This window comes from Ovis aries, chromosome 13, assembly GCF_016772045.2.
Source record: "Ovis aries strain OAR_USU_Benz2616 breed Rambouillet chromosome 13, ARS-UI_Ramb_v3.0, whole genome shotgun sequence".
In the NCBI taxonomy this organism is placed as follows: domain Eukaryota; kingdom Metazoa; phylum Chordata; class Mammalia; order Artiodactyla; family Bovidae; genus Ovis; species Ovis aries.
Genome location: NC_056066.1, coordinates 19,601,898 through 19,619,487, shown reverse-complemented (window position 1 = coordinate 19,619,487; position 17,590 = coordinate 19,601,898). Strand labels below are relative to the sequence as shown.

Sequence of the window (17,590 nt, the reverse complement as noted above, 5' to 3'; positions counted from 1 at the left end):
TACTTAATGAGTACCCATAAATTACATGCTTCTCAGGCTTCCCTCAGAGAAGGCAATGGCAACCCACTCCAGTACTCTTGCCTGGAAAATCCCATGGGCGGAGGAGCCTGGTAGGCTGCAGTCCATGGGGTCGCCAAGAGTCGGACTGACTTAGCGACTTCACTTTCACTTTTCACTTTCATGTTTTGGAGAAGGAAATGGCAACCCACTCCAGTGTTCTTGCCTGGAGAATCCCAGGGACGGGGGAGCCGGGTGGGCTGCCGTCTATGGGGTCGCACAGAGTTGGACACGCCTGAAGCGACTTAGCAGCAGAAGCAGCAAGCAGGCTGCGCTAGTGGTAAAGAACCCGCCTGCCAATGCAGGAGATAGAAGAGATGTGGGTTCAATTCCTGGGTCAGGAAAATCCCCTGGAGGAGGGTATGGCAACCCACTTCAGTAGTCTTGCCGGGAGAATCCCCATGGATAGAGGGGCCTGGCCAGCTACAGTTCGTGGGGGTCACAGAGTCGGACATGACTGAAGTGACTTAGCAGGCAAATCAATTATTTCTCAACAAAACATTTAGTGGTCTAAAATAAAAAAATAAAAGCGTGGCAACTGACTCCACAACACCTCCCAGTGAAAACTTTAGCTGATGCCAGAGGAGGTCCTGGGACTCAGGTTTTGCCAGTGAAGCCCAAGCTCTCAAAGCACCACATAGGATGGTGTTTTAGCTCTCCAGGCCGAAAGCCTAGAAGCACCCGCGCACGTGAATCACCTGCGCTCGTGAATCACCTGGAAGGAATCACCTAGGAGAGCGGGCGGGGCGGGCCAGTAGGGGGCGCGGAAGCCCTCGCCCCTCCCCCTCCCGCAGGTGATTCTCGGCTCCCGCCGCTGGCGCTGCTACTGGGCGACAGCGTCGTGACGTGGCGTCAACGGCCGTCGGGCTACGGCTGGCAGCTGCCGCCGCGGGTCGTCGGAGCCCGCCCTTTCCTTTCAGCACAAATGTCCGTTTGTAAAACAGCAGGGCTGGGGTCTGCAGGATTTGCAGGCTTCAGTCCTGTAGGAAGTGCGGGAGGCTCAGAATTTCCAACGTGTTCACCTTAGAGCCAGCCACGGCAGCGCCAGCCCACCCAGTAGCCCGAGTGCCCGCAGCGTCAGCAGGTACACCGAGGGGATGAGCTACCTCCCTCGTCCTCTCCGAGCGTTTCCACTAGTTTCTCTGGCAGAGGCATCTTTGTTTTTCTCTGTTTCCTTATCTTGATGCAGACTTTAAGGCCAGTGATCCTTGTACCCACATCTCTCCTCCCCTCGCTCCCCCTTTTCTATAATGTCTCTTTAAAGTGCTTGAAATGGTATCAAGCGAATCCTTGAAGGAACACTATACATTTGTCTTCGTGTTTAAAAGTGACTGGTTGTTGTTGCTCAGTTGAGTCTGGCTCTGTGTGACCCCGTAGGCTGTAGTCCGCCAGGCTTCTCTTGTCCATGGATTCTCCAGGTAAGAATACTGGAGTGGGTTTCTTTGTTCTCCTCCAGGGGATCTTCCAGACCCAGGGATCAGACCCGCATCTCCTTCATTATCAGTCGGTTTCTTTACCACTGAACCAGCGTGACTGGTAACCTTGGGTAAATTTCTGGTGAGACAGAATCAACCTCCTGGCACTGTTAGGAGGATTAAATGGAACAGAGGTGTAAAATTCTAAGTATTTTCTTGTATGTTTTCACCACATGTAACTTTTAAAAAATTGTGGTGTGCTTGATGGATTGGTTTGTTAGGTTAATTACTAGCACCTGGTGAATTTCCCATCCTTTTCTGTTGGTTTCTTAAAGTAGCCCATTATCTCTGCATTCCCATCTTCTTAGATAAACTTGCTCTGTTCCCTCCTCTAAAGGCCCATTTGTGCCTTAAAACCCTTTTCTGTTTACACAAGAACTTCTTCACAGCAGTTCCCTCTCTCTGTCATACTTTTTTCTTTCTATTGAATCATTTCAATCAGCAAATTAGTTTCCTAGGACTGTAGTACCAAAGTGCCACAAATAAGGTGACTTAAAACAATTTTTTATTTTTAAAATGTATTTGGTTGTGTGGGGGTCTTAGTTGTGGCAGGTTGAATCTTTAGTTGCTGCAGGGAGTATCTTTCATTTCATCATACAAACTCTGAGTTTCAGCTTGTGAGATCTAGTTCTCTGACCAGGGATTGGGGAGCACAGGATCTTAACTACTTGGGCCACCTCGGAAGTCCCTGAAACAGTTTATTGTGAGAGAAATTTATTCTTTCATTATTCTGGAGCCTGAGTCTGAAATCAATATGTTGGCAGGGCTGTGCTCCACCTGAAAGTTCTAGGGAAGAATCCTCTCTTGCTGCTCTTCAGCTTCTGGTAGATGCTGGCAATCCTTAATATTCCATGCCTTACGGCTGCACCCCTCCAATCTCTGCCCTTGTCATTTCATGGCTTTCTTCCTTGTATGTCTATGCACAAGTACAAGTGTCTTCATCTTCCTTTCTTGTAGTAACACCAGTCAGTGGGTTTAGGGCCCACCCTAATCCAATATGATTTAATTTTAACTCGATCATATCTACAAAGACTTTTCAAATATGATCATATTCCCAGGTATCAAGGGTTAGGACTTGAACATGTGTTGTTAGAGGACATACTTCAGATTACAACAGACTAATCTAGGTGTGGAGTGCTTCAGACAACAGGGAACCAATGCTATTTCATCTTAATTATGCCAGTCTATCAGACAACTCCCAGGGTCAGGCACATGCATTTAAACTGTTGGGGAGGAGGCATTGTCCTGAATATTAAATCAGCTTTGGACAAAGAGAAGTAGGCGGATGAAAGCTTAAGGCCTGCCTGGTCTTACTTCCTTGTTTAGTCCAGCATGACTTTGGTGCTGCCCTGATATTGCTCTGCTGAAAGGCTATTACTTTCTGTGGAAATAATAATATTCATAAAAGGCATGTGTTAGCTCAAGAATGGGGGAAAGGTAAAAATAAAATTGTAAAGTTTTCTAAATACATTCTTTCACTGTTGCCACTGTCTTGTTCCTGCCTTTCAGCACCTGTCCTAAATGCCCACTCATAAATCACACGTCTAGGGGTTTTTCACGGGTTTTAGTTGTTGCTGTTAGGAATGTTTCCCTCTCCATTTTGTAATTTCTCCAGAGTTGATTTTAGGATTCACCATCTTCATGTCAATTGATAATCCTGCTATCGTTTTTGTTTCTGTAAAAATTTTTTTGTTTTGTATTGAAATATAATTGATTTATAATATGTTAGTTTCAGAATTAGCACTTAGTTAGCAAATTGATTGAGTTAGTGTGTACATATATATCTATTCTTTTTCAAGTTCTTTTCCCATTTAGGTTATTACAGAGTATTGAGTAGAGGTCCCTGTGCTATACAGTAGGTCCTTGTTATTTATTTTAAATATAGTAGTGTATACATGCCAATCCTAAACTCGAGATTTATCTGTTCCCCTCACCTTTACGTTTTGGTAACCAGAAGTTTGTTTTCTAAGTCTGTGATTTTGTTTCTGTCTTGTAAATAAGTTCATTTGTATCTTTTGTTTTTTTTTTTAAAGATTCTGCAGATAAGTGATATCATATGGTACTTGTCTCTGACTTACTTCAGTTAGTATGAAAATCACCATGTCCATTCATGTTGCAAATGGCATTATTTCATTATTTTTAATCTGAAATCTTAATGCTTTATTCACAGGGAGGAAAACAGATTTTTCATCTATAATTCAGAAGCTAAGTAAATAACAAAATGAAGCCAGTAAAGCATCTGTTGACCTCTAGTAATAAATTGGTAAACGTTCCAGAATTAACATTTAAAAAAGGACTATTTAATTCACCATTGTCACCTAAACCAAAGGAAAAACATAGTGCAAAATTAGTACGTGATAAACTTGAACCGATGGTCTTAGGATCTCCACCAACAGGAGAATCCGTTGTAAGGTATGCTTTGCCCATTCCATCAAATAAGACAAAGGAGTTAATAGCAGAAGATGAATTGATCAGGAAAATTACCAAACATCTGAAGATGGTAAGATACTTGTTGATGCTTGATCCCCATAACCATTTCCAGGTTTATTGATTTCCTGAGAAGACTCACTGGATTCAGCATATGGTCATATTGATAGCTAAGATATAGTGAAAGAAAAGCAAAATCAGCGAAAGGAAAAGGCACATGGGATGAAGTCTGGAGGAAATCAGGTCCAAGCTTCCTAGATTTCTTTACCTTTCGAGTCACCCAGGACATGCTTAATTCCCCCAACAGCAAATTGTGGCAACACATGTGAAATGTATACCAGAAGAATTTATTAGAGACTCAGTGTCCAGGGTTTCACTGGAGGTTGGTCGCTTTGGTACTCTCTGCCTTTTTGTTGTTCACTAGCTCAGTTGTATCAGATTCTTTGTGAATCCGTGGACTGCAGCACACCAGGCTTCTTTGTCCTTCACTGTCTCTCAAAGTTTGCTCAAACTCATGTCCGTTGAATCAGTATGCCATCCAACCATCTCATCCTCTGTTGCCCCCTTCTCCTCCTTCCCTCAATCTTTCCCAGCATGAAGAGTCTTTTCCAATGAATTGGAGCCTCCCATCAGGTGGCCAAAGTATTGGAGCTTCAGCATCAGTCCTTCCAAGGATTGTTCGGGGTTGATTTCCTTTAGGATTGACTGGTTTGAACTCCTTGTTGTCCAAGGGACTCTCAAGAATCTTCTCCAGCACCATAATTCGAAGGCATCAATTCTTCAGTGCTCAGCTTTCTTTATGGTCCAACTCTTACATCTGTACGTGACTACTGGAAAAGGCATAGTTTTGACTATACAAACCTTTGTGGGCAAAGTGATGTCTCTGCTTTTTAATACACTGTCTAGGTTTGTCATAGACAAAGAGCAAGCATCTTTTAATTTCGTGACTGCATGTACCAAAATTCCATACTCCCTGAAGGAAAGCAGGTGTTCAGCATAAATCATACAGTTTGTACAGTGAATTTAGGGACAATGAGCCATTATCATCAGTCAGCGAACAGTGGGAATCCTTCTGAAATACAGGTTCTGAGACATAAGCAGATCTTTCTAAGAATAGGCCTTTCTAAGTTTCATGCTTGCTCTGTTAGCTCTTCTCTGCACTTTAGAAACTCTAGCTCTCAGTGATGGGGGTGGGGCGGGAATCTCCTTTTCTCTGAGATTCTTTTTTGCACATTGATCCAGAATTGAGTAATTGTACATGCACCCAGTACCAAGTGAGAACAGTGAGGGATAGCACAAATATGCAAAAAGTATAGTTCATCAAACTTCCAAAGTACAAGTTTGCTCAAAGTTCAAAGGGTTAGCTCCGAGAATTTCCTTTAAAAACATATTGTTTTGTGGTCTCCATCTCTCTATTTTTCCTACTCTCTTCAAGGAAGAAAAGAAAGTCAAGTCAGATTTTGAGGTGGTAAGTAGAGTTGAGGCTTCAGCTGTTCATAGACTCTTCCTTCAGTGCAGAAATGGAAGAGTCATAGGGCCTGTCTTCATTGAGAGACATGAAGGACTATTACACTGCTTCTTCAGGATGATATGAGGTGGGGCATGAGATGGAAAATTTAAGTGTATGGCACTGGCAGAAATAAATCTTACTGCTAAAATGATTCTGACATGGTTGATTAAGTACATTTTTATGTTTAGTATATTAATAAATACAATTTTTGTACCATAAGTATATAGTTCGCTTTGATATTTCTCATAGGTGGTTGCCAGTTTGGAAGAAACCTATGGATATGGCACTCAAAATGGAGAAAAAGAAATTGTGAAGCCTGAACATGAAGAATTAACCTTTTCTGTAAGTGTATGTAATTTTAATGTGGAGACATTAATGCTATAAAGGGCCTAGATTTTCTTTTAGAATCTGTATATGTTCTCTGAATTCGCCATCCATGAAAATGATTGTCTTAGGAAACCTGAAAGTACCGTACTGATTTTTTCCATCCTCTGCCAAATACTTATCTTAAAGTTTAATTAAGGCATATCTGTATCTTGAGCTTACTTTTGGTGCTAATGTATCTCCTGCTTAATATTTAAGCTTTGGTTGGAGTTGATTTGCAAATGTGTAGTCTTTATTGGGTTAAGAAATTATTTTTCTATTTTTTGGTTTACTAAATAAAAGAACCCCGAACATTAAAGAGATTATTGAATTTTTACAAATATCTTTGTTGTATATATTGAAATGATGTAACTATTAAAGTGATTACATTTTATAATTAATTTTGTTAGTTAGGGATTGGGTTTGGCTTCATGTAATAAAATAACTATGTTGGATCTTTCAAACCCAACAACTGTGTTGAGTCTTTCAAACACAGTATGTTTCTTGGTTTATTTGATTTCTTTTTCTTGTTTTATTTTTTCAGCAACTGTGATTTTCATCATACAGATCTGGTATAGTTTTCTTAAGATTTATACATTAATATTATGCTACTTGGAATGATTTTTAATGGCATTATGTTTTTTTTTTCCCTTATTAGTATATAAAAATATGATTTTTCATGTGTTGATCTTATATCTTACACACTTGCTCAATGTACTGTTTTTCGTTTTAGGATTTTTCTATAGATACTTTGGGGTTTTGTACCTAAGCAATTAGTAGTGTAGTGAAGTTGCTCAGTCGTGTCCGACTCTTTGCGACCCCATGGACTATAGCCTACCAGGCTCCTCCATCCGGGGGATTCTCCAGGCAAGAGTACTGGAGTGGGGTGCCATTTCCTTCTCCAGGAGATCTTCCTGACCCAGGGATTGAACCCGGGTCTCCCACATTGCAGGCAGACGCTTTACCATCTGAGCCAACAGGGAAGCTCACCTAAGCAATTATGTCATCTTCAAATAAGGACAGTTTTACTTCTTCTTGTTCAATCTGAATGTTTTTATTTCTTACTTTCTCTCTTTCTTTTTGGTCATGCTATATAGCATGCAGGCTCTTAGTTCCCCCACCAGGGATCGAACCCACATGCCCTTCATTTCAAGGCAGATTCTTAACCACCAGGGAAGTCCCTATTCCCACTTTCTAAAGAGGTTTTTTTTTTTTTTTTTTTCATTATAAGTAGATGTTGAATTTTATCAGAAATGTTTTCTGCATCTGTTGAGATTATCATATGGTTTTTATTTTCCAATTTGTCAATATGGTGTATCACATTGATTGCAGATATTGAAAAACCCTTATATCCCTGGGATAAATCCCACTTGATCTTATTTTATGGTCCTTGTAACATATTGTTGGAGTAGGTTTGCTAGTATTTGGAGGATTTTTGTTTATCAGTGATACTGTCTTACAATGTTCTTTTTCATGGTGTGTCTGGTTTTTGTATCAGAGTGATGATGGCCTTGGAAACAGAGATCATTCTGTAGTTTTTGAGATTGCATCCAAGTACTGCATTTCAGACTCTTTTGTCGACCATGATGGCTACTCCATTTCTTCTAAGGGATTCCTGCCCACAGTAGTAGATATAATGGTCATCTGAGTTAAATTCACCCTTTCCAGTCCATTTTAGAACGCTGATTCCTAGAGTGTCGATGTTCATCTCCTGTTTGACCACTTCCAATTTGCCTTGATTCATGGACCTAACATTCCAGGTTCCTATGCAATATTGCTCCTAACAGCATTGGACCTTGCTTCTATCACCAGTCACATCCACAACTGGGTACTGCTTTGCTTTGGCTCCATCCCTTCATTCTTTCTGGAGTTATTTCTCTACTGATCTCCAGTAGCATATTGGGCACCTACCAACCTGGGGAGTTCCTCTTTCAGTATCCTCTCATTTTGCATTTTCATATGTTCATGGGGTTCTCAAGGCAAGAATACTGAAGTGGTTTGCCATTCTCTTCTCCAGTGGACCACATTCTGTCAGACCTCTCCACCATGACTCTCCCGTCTTGGGTTGCCCCGCAGGCATGGCTTAGTTTCATTGAGTTAGACTAGGCTGTGGTCCATGTGATTAGATTGGCTAGTTTCTGTGATTATGGTTTCAGTGTGTCTGCCCTCTGATGCCCTCTTGCAGCACCTACCGTCTTACTTGGGTTTCTTTTACCTTGGACATGGGGTATCTCTTCATGGCTACTCCAGCAAAGTGCAGCCACTGCTTCTTACCTTGGATGAGGGGTATCTCTTCACAGCTGCCCCTCCTGACCTTGAACAAGGAGTAGTTCCTCTCGGTCCTCCTGCGCCCACACAGCCACCGCTCCTTGGACGTTCAGCAATACATGAACCGTGAACTTCCAGGTGTTCAAGCTCGTTTTAGAAAAGGCAGAGGAACCAGAGATCAAATTGCCAACATCCGCTGGATCATGGAAAAGCAAGAGAGTTCCAGAAAAACATCTATTTCTGCTTTATTGATTATGCCAAAGCCTTTGACTGTGTGGATCACAATAAACTGTGGAAAATTCTTCAAGAGATGGGAATACAGACCACCTGACCTGCCTCTTGAGAAACCTATATGCAGGTCAGGAAGCAAGAGTTAGAACTGGACATGGAACAACAGACTGGTTCCAAATAGGAAAAGGAATACGTCAAGGCTGTATATTGTCACCCTGCTTATTTAACTTATATGCAGAGTACATCATGAGAAATATCAATAACCTCAGATATGCAGATGACACCACCCTTATGGCAGAAAGTGAAGAGAAACTAAAAAGCCTCTTGATGTAGGTAAAAGAGGAGAGTGAAAAAGTTGGCTTAAAGCTCAACATTCAGAAAATGAAGATCATGGCATCCAGTCCCATCACTTCATGGGAAATAGATGGGGGAAACAGTGTCAGACTTTATTTTCTGGGGCTCCCAAATCACTGCAGATGTTGATTGCAGCCATGAAATTCAAAGACGTTTACTCCTTGAAAGGAAAGTTATGACAAACCTAGATAACATATTCAAAAGCGGAGACATTACTTTGCCAACAAAGGTCCATCTAGTCAAGGCTATGGTTGTCCCAGTAGTCATGTATGGATGTGAGAGTTGGACTGTGAAGATAGCTGAGCGCCGAAGAATTGATGCTTTTGAACTGTGGTGTTGGAGAAGACTCTTGAGAGTCCCTTGGACTGCAAGGAGATCCAACCATTCCATCCTAAAGGAGATCAGTCCTGGGTGTTCTTTGGAAGGACTGATACTAAAGCTGAAACTCCAATATTCTGGCCACCTCATGTGAAGAGTTGACTCATTGGAAAGACTGTAATGCTGGGAGGGATTGGGGGTAGAAGGAGAAGGGGACCACAGAGGATGAGATGGCTGGATGGCATCACCGACTCGATGGCCATGAGTTTGAGTGAAATCAGGGAGTTGGTGATGGACAGGGAGGCCTGGCGTGCTGCGATTCATGGGGTTGCAATGAGTTGGACACGACTGAGCGACTGAACTGAACTGATGACAGCCTAATAGCACGAGTTTGGAAGTGTTGTTTCCTCTACAGTTTTATGGAATATTTTCAGAAGGATAGGTGTTAATTCTTTTCTAAATATTTGGTAGAATTCCCCCGTGAAGTTATCTGATCCTGGACTTCTGTATGTTAGGAGTTTTAAAATTGCTCTTTCAATTTCATTTCTGATAATTGTTCATATTTTCTATTTGTTTTTGTTTTCTTTGAGGTTGTCCATTTTATTGGCCTGTAGTTGCTCATGGTAGTCTCATAATCTTTTGTATTTCTATGGTTTGGTTGTAACTTTTGCTTTTTCACTTCTAATTTTATTGATTTGTGTCCTCTCCCTTCTTTTCTTGATGACTCTAGCTAAAAGTTTATCAATTTTGTTTAATTTTTCAAAGAACTAGCTTTTAGTTTCATTGGTCTTTTCTATTTTTTTTTCTGTTAGTCTATAATTTATTTCAGTTCTGATTCTTTATGATTTCTTTTATTCTACTAACTTGGGGTTTTATTTGTTCTTTGTAGTTGTTTTCGGTATAAGGTTAGGTTGCTTGAGATTTTTCTCCTTGCCAGAAATAAGCTTGTATTGCTATAAACTTCCCTCTATAGAACTGCTTTAGCTGCATTCCATAGTTTTTGGGTCATAATGTTCTCATTTTCATTTGTCTCTGGATATTGTTTTATTTCATCTTTGATTTCTTCAGTGAACCATTGGTTGTTTAGTAGCATATTGTTTGGCCTCCATGTGCTTGTGTTTTTTGCAGGTTTTTTTCCTTGTAGTTGATTTCTGGCATCATAGTGTCAGACAGTTTGCTTGATACGATTTCAATTTTCTTATATTTAGTGAGGCTTACTTTGTGGCCCAGCATGTGTCCTGGGTAGTTTCCATGTATACTTGAAAAAGAATGTTTATCTTGATCAAATTGATCTTCATCTTCTATTTGTGACCTGAATGTAGGTGGGAGGAAATCCCCAAGTATTCAAATGGTTTCATTTTCTACTGGTGAATAGTAATTCTGGTTAATTCATTTTACCACTCTCCTTAATGACTAATCTCCCCCTCTGTCTCCTATATGACTATCGGTTTTTACCATGATAAAAAAAAATATGAATTTGAGTGTGTTTAAAATGTAATGTTGAGGGAACATATTCCTCCTGGGGAACATTCTCTTGAGAATGTTATAACTGTGTATAAGCATCTGAGATTTTTAAAAAATCTTTGGTCAATTGTCTGATAATCATTGCTCTACTAAACGGAGAAGGCAATGGCACCCCACTCCAGTTCTCTTGCCTGGAAAATCCCATGGATGGAGGAGCCTGGTAGGCTGCAGTTATTGGGGTCGCCAAGAGTCGGACACGACTGAGCGACTTCACTTTCACTTTTCACTTTCACGCATTGGAGAAGGAAAATGGCAACCCACTCCAGTTTTCTTGCCTGGAGAATCCCAGGGATGGTGGAGCCTGGTGGGCTGCCGTCTGTAGGGTCACACAGAGTCGGACACGACTGAAGTGACTTAGCAGCAGCAGCTCTACTAAAAGAGAGTCAGTCATTGTGACGTTTTAATATGTAGCTTTTTCTTCAAAAATTTCTGTTGCTCATTAAGTGAGGATGAAAGACTATACCTCTTGGTAAGTATACTTATAATCAGAAGTCATAGTCAGCATTCGTTTTTAACACAAAGCATTACTATAATGCATATTTAAGTGTATGTTTTGGTTTTTTTTTTTTTTTTGGTACTCCCAAATTTCAGGAGTCTGAGGCTGGAATGCCTGATATTCTGCATCTGTGTAGAGGAGAATGTAAGGAAAGACATAGTTGGGTATATGTCGTTATTGAACCACTTCTCAGAATGTACTTTCTTTCTGGGAGAATTTGCTAGTGTAGTGAACATGGTTTCCTATCTTGATGCATTTCAAGGGATATAACTTACACATACAAAACTATTTTCAAAAATAGTTAAGTATACTGAAATATGGATGGATATGCATATGAATTCTGAAATAAAAGTGACTGTGTTTTGCTGCTTTTTTCATAAGGTTGGGGATGATCTGACTTCATTCTTAATATGTTGTTCACAATTTGCAACTCAGTTAGAAGCAGCAGCTAAGGAAGAACATAATGTATGTATTCAGTGTAAACTGCCAAGTATAAGATATTACTTAATATTTTAATCATAAGTTTAAAATGATAAAACAATATAAACTGATAATTACTAATTAAATTATTATTAGTTATTAGTAATATTTTAGTAAAAAAAACAGTTATATTTGCTGTTTATCTTAAATATGACAATCCAGTCAGCAATATTAGTCTAGGTATAGTGCCTTAAGTTGTTATAAAAGGCATTGGAAAGCATTATTTGTTATCATAGGCATTTATTTCTGTGAATTTTCCTTTATGTACAGCATTGACTGGGTCATTAGTATTTTCATATTTAGTATTTACATTTTATTGTTTTTACAGTAAGTACAGACTGCCAGGAAAGTCCCTATGCTTTTCTTTTCTTTTTTTTTTTTTCAGTTAAGCAACTTTTCTTCTGCCTGAATGCATGTAATAAAATTTTCTTTAATAGTGTAACTCAGAAGTTTTACTTCGTTGTGATTGAGTGTGGTTGTTTTTGTGGCAAAGATTATCAGTTTAGCATTACATTTTGAAAGTGATAAATATTAGTATTTTAGACTATGTGATGAGTTTTGTGTATTCATTTTCTCTCAATCTCCAAAACTAGTTCTTTGCATTTTCCATTAAAAAAAAAAGTAGTAGTGTAGTATTTTATATCTTGATTCTTAGACCTTTGAGTATAGCAAAGTTATATTTAAGAAATAATAATGATAAGATAATGCTTTTCATTATTGTACTATCTGCTCTGTGGAAAAAATAGTGTTTTTCTGAGGAATTAAAAATTTTTTTCTTATCTATGTTAAGAAAATACATGAAATCATAAATGTGAATTGAGTTTTTTTAATATAGATCTATAAGGATGGAAAATTCTTTTTTTTCTAGAACTAAATTGTCTTGGCAAGATATATTAAAAACCATCTGTAAATATAAAATTGTTGTGATTTGGATTATAGATTTATAGGTGTATTTTAGTAACTAGTGTATTTTGGTGATTAAAAATTTCAAGAGATTTGAATTAGATATTTTATGTTGTGAGAATTTTATTTTTAAGTGTTTTAATTAAAACTTTATTTTCCAGATTTTGGAATCTCTTTTTAAGGTATGTTCAATATATTGCTTACTATAATTTAACAGAAATGCATATAAATGAAAAAGAGTTTTCTAAGTTTTGAAGAAATGAAAAATCAAAGCTCCCAAACTTGCTGCTATATATATTTTAAAATTTTATGTTTCAGTTTTATGTGGCATCAGCTCCATTCTGAACACTAGGATAAAATGATATTTGATGTAGGGCTAATATTTGATACACAGACACACACATGCACATAGACATATGGACTCATTTATTTCACTGCAGAAATTAAGTTGTCAATATTTCTTTTTGTTTTCTTTTTTTAAAAGTGGTTTCAGCGACAGGTCAATCAGATGGAAGAGGTAAGCATAACATTTCTTATTAATTAAATTAATATTTTGTCTCATTTGAAAACCAATTTGAAGTATAAATTTAAGAATTTTAATAACTATTGGTTATAATCTTTTGACTTAGAAAGAAGAGGAATAAATAGGTAGAATAAAATGTTTTTTAGTGATTTATACACAATATTCCTGTATTGTCTGGCTTACTCTGAATTTGACTCATTCTTCTAAAATTGAAATGGAATTGTAACTAAATTTTTTCCATAATTTACTAAAATAGTAAATAAGTGACAAGAGGCCTTATCAACTTAAAGATTTCTTCTGTGTAAAAATTCATAGTATGATATATGTTTATTCATAAAATTTTATATTTGTTTTTCTTTAAATGTAATGTTACTTTAAGGATTTTTTTAATACTTTCATTTTCACATTTTTGCCACCAGTTTGAGGAATACTGGTCCCTATCCTTATGGGCTTTAAATTCCACTCTGAAAAAGATTTTATGTATGTTATTAATACAGCAGAATGATTTCCTGGGTAGCTTTAGGGAGTTAAAGAATTATACTAGTTCTGCCTTGGCTGCTGTGTTTATTGTTTAGTCCAATTAAAGTTTTGAGAGAAGATGCCTGTGGGGAATCTGCTGTACCAGGGACCTGTCAGAAAGCCGTCCATGGGGTGGGTGCTGTTAAAACTTGCTGTAGGTGAGTACTACTAGTTACACTGTGTACTGCCCTAGGATTAAGCAGAGAGATGATAGGACTTAGAAGAAAAGCTTCTTCCTCCTCTAAATTTTCAGGACCCTCTGTTGACAAAGGTTAATACTATGCTGCCTGTCAAGATAGAAATGTTCCACTGCTATAAACAGGGACAATGGAGAGTGGATTTTTGATGACATGCAGTATATGGATAATTGTAGCTGATTGCTATGTCACTTTTTAGGTTCAGTTTGTAATTGGTGTCCTCTTATTTGGGATCTTGCCTTTGTCCATAAGGTATTTCTTTATCTCCTGCTTCCCTTCCATTTGTTCTTCATCCCACAATCTCAGACGTCTAGTACATTGCCCAGTACTTCATGCTGTTATATCTTTAATCCCATTCCAGGTTAATGTTCGTAAGGTGAAGTATCTGTTTTAAATTCCCAGTGTTAGAATTTCTCTTCGCTATGCCCCAAAGATTATGGCTTAACTACTTTTTTCCCAACTTATCCTCTCATCCCAAGGATTAGCATTCTTTTTTAAATATTTTGAGTTGCCTATAACTGATCCTGCTAAAATTGTTATTTAACTTATTTAAAATCCTTGTATATTAAAAAAAATAAACAGAAGATTGAATTTGAGTTTTGACATATAAAACCCAACACTTCCTGTAATTCTGTTACTAGGGAGTTGCTCATATATTTGTAAAATTAGTATTTGATTGTAGCTATAGATTGACAATATAAAATTTATTTAGATATGATAAGTGAAATGAAGTTTCTTTGAGGTATGGGAGCAAAATGAGTATTTCCCAAGTAATTGGATAATTTTATTATTTTTAGATAAGCAAAGATCAAACTTTTTCAGAAGCAGAGTTTCCAACACCGGATAAAACAGTCAGTTTAAGCATTGCACAAATAGTAAAGCAGGTACACAGACTTGAAGAACTGAAAAATCGCCTTAAAGAAGGGTCTAAATACAACTTCAGAGAACTGGTGTCTAAACCCAAGTAAGTAAAATGTTAAAAGTGTTAAAAGAATTTTAAAAAGTAAGAGTAGGTATATAATTAGTAATGCTTATAAGATAATGGTTCAGGTATTATACTGTACATAGAGCTTCTAAATCAAATTAGAAGATATAATTAGCTCACTCCTACTTGAAATTTTTAGTAGTTTGAAATGGTTCTAGGCACCTGTGCCTATTAAAATTCAATTTAATTAAAAAAACCAATTTTTCAGTCATACTCACAACATTTCAAGTGCTTAGTAGCCACATGTAGCTATTGTTTGAAAGTTTTGTTGAACACTACTGGCTTCGAAATATCTGGTTTATAAACTTTTTTCTCAGAATGATTTGGTGGCTTCCATAAATGGCACCCTACTCCGGTGCTCTCGCCTGCAAAGTCCCATGGACGGAGGAGCCTGGTGCGCTGCAGTCCATGGGGTCTCAGAGAGTCGGACATGACTGAGCGACTTCACTTTCACTTTTCACTTTCATGTGTTGGAGAAGGAAATGGCAACCCACTCCAGTGTTCTTGCCTGGAGAATCCCGGGGATGGTGGAGCCAGATGGGCTGCCGTCTCTGGGGTCACACAGAGTCGGACACGACTGAAGCGGCTTAGCAGCATAATATATTTAAGGCATAGTGAAATATTTCATTATTCAAGAACACCATCACTGGTGTTGCATACGAACAGGGATATATTCCAAAAAACGAATTACTACTTTATAGTTGAGAAAATCCTTTTTCTTTTTTGGTAGGTGGGAGGGAGATTAAAATGAATGATTATAAGAATACTTCTGTTGTCTATTGAGGTTTAGCTCTATTGAAATGAAATAGATGAGTAATTAAATCATCATATAATATCTTCATAGGGTATCTTCAGAGAATATTTTGTACCTCTGTGGTTATTATTTTTCCTTGAGAACACTTCAGATCTACTCTTTTAGCAATTTCAGGTATATGATAACAGTGGTGTTATGAACAATAAACACCATGCTGTACTTTAGAGCTTTAGAACTTTTTCAACTTATAACTGAAAGTTTGTACTTTTTGACCAACATTACCCTGTCTTCCTAACCCTCTTCAACCCTGGCAGCCACCATTTTACTTTCTGGTTCTAAGAATTTGAGTTTTTAGACTCTACATGTAAGCAAAATAACACATTAGTCATCTTTCTCTGACTTACTTCACTTGGTATAACATCATCCAGGTTCATCCATATTGTCACAAATGGCAGCATTTCCTTCTATATTTGACATAAAATACTTTTACTCTGCTTTTATTTCCAACCCAAACTATAATTTTCCTTTAAAAAATTTTTTTGGTACTAGAAAAAAATGTGCATGTGTAATTTATATTCTTTAGGCACATACTGTTCTGTTCTTGGTGGTAGTGCCAAATATATGAAGAACCAGGATAATATGGGCACCAACTGATTAGAATAGATATTATCACCAAAGCAGGGTCCTGTTTGTGCTAAGGATTACTCCTTTAGGTGCTGGATCCTGGGAAGGTTGAGGGGCCAGGGCAATTAGCAGAAACTTGAATGGCTCAGGGCAGAGCTATTTTCCAATTGGGTCAGTGGAATTCCAGTGTTACTGTTATATAACACCACTGTATGAATATCAGACCTTTTCTCCCTTAGTGAGAAGTTAGCCTGAACAAAATTCCAGTTTTGAGATATTTCACTTAGTATTATCTGATTTATAATCTTCATAAACTTCATAATTTTCCCAATTATTTCCAACTCACTCTGATAAAATTCCTCAGTACTTTCTATCCCCTTTCATTGTATCTTAAAACTATTTTTCAAATATACTTTTGTTAACATTATTGGCAAGCAGGCAGCCCCGAAGTAGCAGCATAGTGGTAGCTATGAGACTGGCTTATCATACTTCGGAATATTAAGGAAGTACGGAGACAGTGGGCACAAACGGTGTTGAATTACTTAGGCCAGCAGCAAGAGCAGGATCAGCATGGTGTCAGCTCCCTGTGTTCCTTGCTCCATAGGATGACACAGCAGAAGGGACCAGGTGACAGGCTAGAGAAGCAATTTGTTGCTGACGTGAAAGGAGCAAAGTCTAAACTAGAGCCATGCATCTTTATAATGTTTTATTTTTGATTGTTTTTTTTTTTTTATTGGAGTATGGTTGATTTGTGTTGTGTTAGTTTCTGCTGTATACATCTTTATAGTCTTAACGGAATCCTTCAGTTGGGCTGTAAGGAAGAGAGGGGTAGAAGGCCCCGTGTTCAACTGGAAATAGGGAATAGATGAAAAATTAGTTTGTGTCAGTCTTCCATGAGACAGGAATGAGAAGCTATCTAGTGGACTCTGTTCACCAGCCTTATCTTCTCTTTCTCTAGCAGAAATTTTAGGACATTCTATCAAGATTTGGATCTGGCTGCTGTCAAGTATTATTTATATAGACTTTATGGACCTGTGTAATGTTGATAGAGTGCCATGGTAGAGCTGCTTTATAGCACTGATTCTTACATGAGGGCTATTTTGTGCCCCAGAAGACATTTGTATTTGTATTTAGACACTTTGATTGTCAGAACTAGGAAGTGGGAGAATGCTACTGGCACTTACTAGGTATAAGTCAGAGATGCTGCATTCTAAAATACATAAGACAGGCCCCTACAACAAAGAATTATCCAGTCTAAAATGTCGATAGTACTCGGGTTGAGAAATCCATCCTATAGTGATCTCTTCTTTTTTTACTTCTTTCTTGTCCCCTATTGTTTGACAACAAATAATATACCCAATAGTTTTCTTGTGAATTAATCAATGATTAGCCACCAATGTAACTTCATAAGTTATTAATTTAATTATTCATGTGTAAGTTTTCCTGTCAAGATTGTTACTTTCTTAAGAACTAGTCATGCACATCTACATATTTCCTATCACGTGTAATAAATAGTAAATAAATATGAATTTTTATGGCTACCTGAATTCAACTCATTTGTTCCCCATCCCTAACCATATCT

At 38.0% G+C, this 17,590-nt stretch overlaps 1 protein-coding gene across 24 annotated transcripts in view; it reads left to right on the top strand.

Annotated features, from left to right (window-relative positions):
- Positions 1–908: 908 nt before the first annotated feature.
- CCDC7 (coiled-coil domain containing 7) overlaps positions 909–17,590 on the top strand; it is a 301,615-nt gene continuing 284,933 nt past the window's right edge. For 19 of the 24 annotated variants that reach the window (XM_042230489.2, XM_042230484.2, XM_042230487.2 and 16 more), the window contains exons 1-7: positions 909–1,141; positions 3,703–4,032; positions 5,719–5,811; positions 11,405–11,488; positions 12,568–12,588; positions 12,891–12,923; positions 14,443–14,609. In XM_042230489.2, coding sequence (XP_042086423.1) covers positions 3,754–4,032; positions 5,719–5,811; positions 11,405–11,488; positions 12,568–12,588; positions 12,891–12,923; positions 14,443–14,609 — 677 coding nt within the window. In that variant the 5' untranslated portion in view covers positions 909–1,141; positions 3,703–3,753. Of the gene's footprint in view, positions 1,142–3,702; positions 4,779–5,718; positions 5,812–6,376; positions 6,405–11,404; positions 11,489–12,567; positions 12,589–12,890; positions 12,924–14,442; positions 14,610–17,590 lie in introns of those variants that run through there. The other 5 variants (XM_042230493.2, XM_042230494.2, XM_060397257.1 and 2 more) reach the window with 5 other exon arrangements.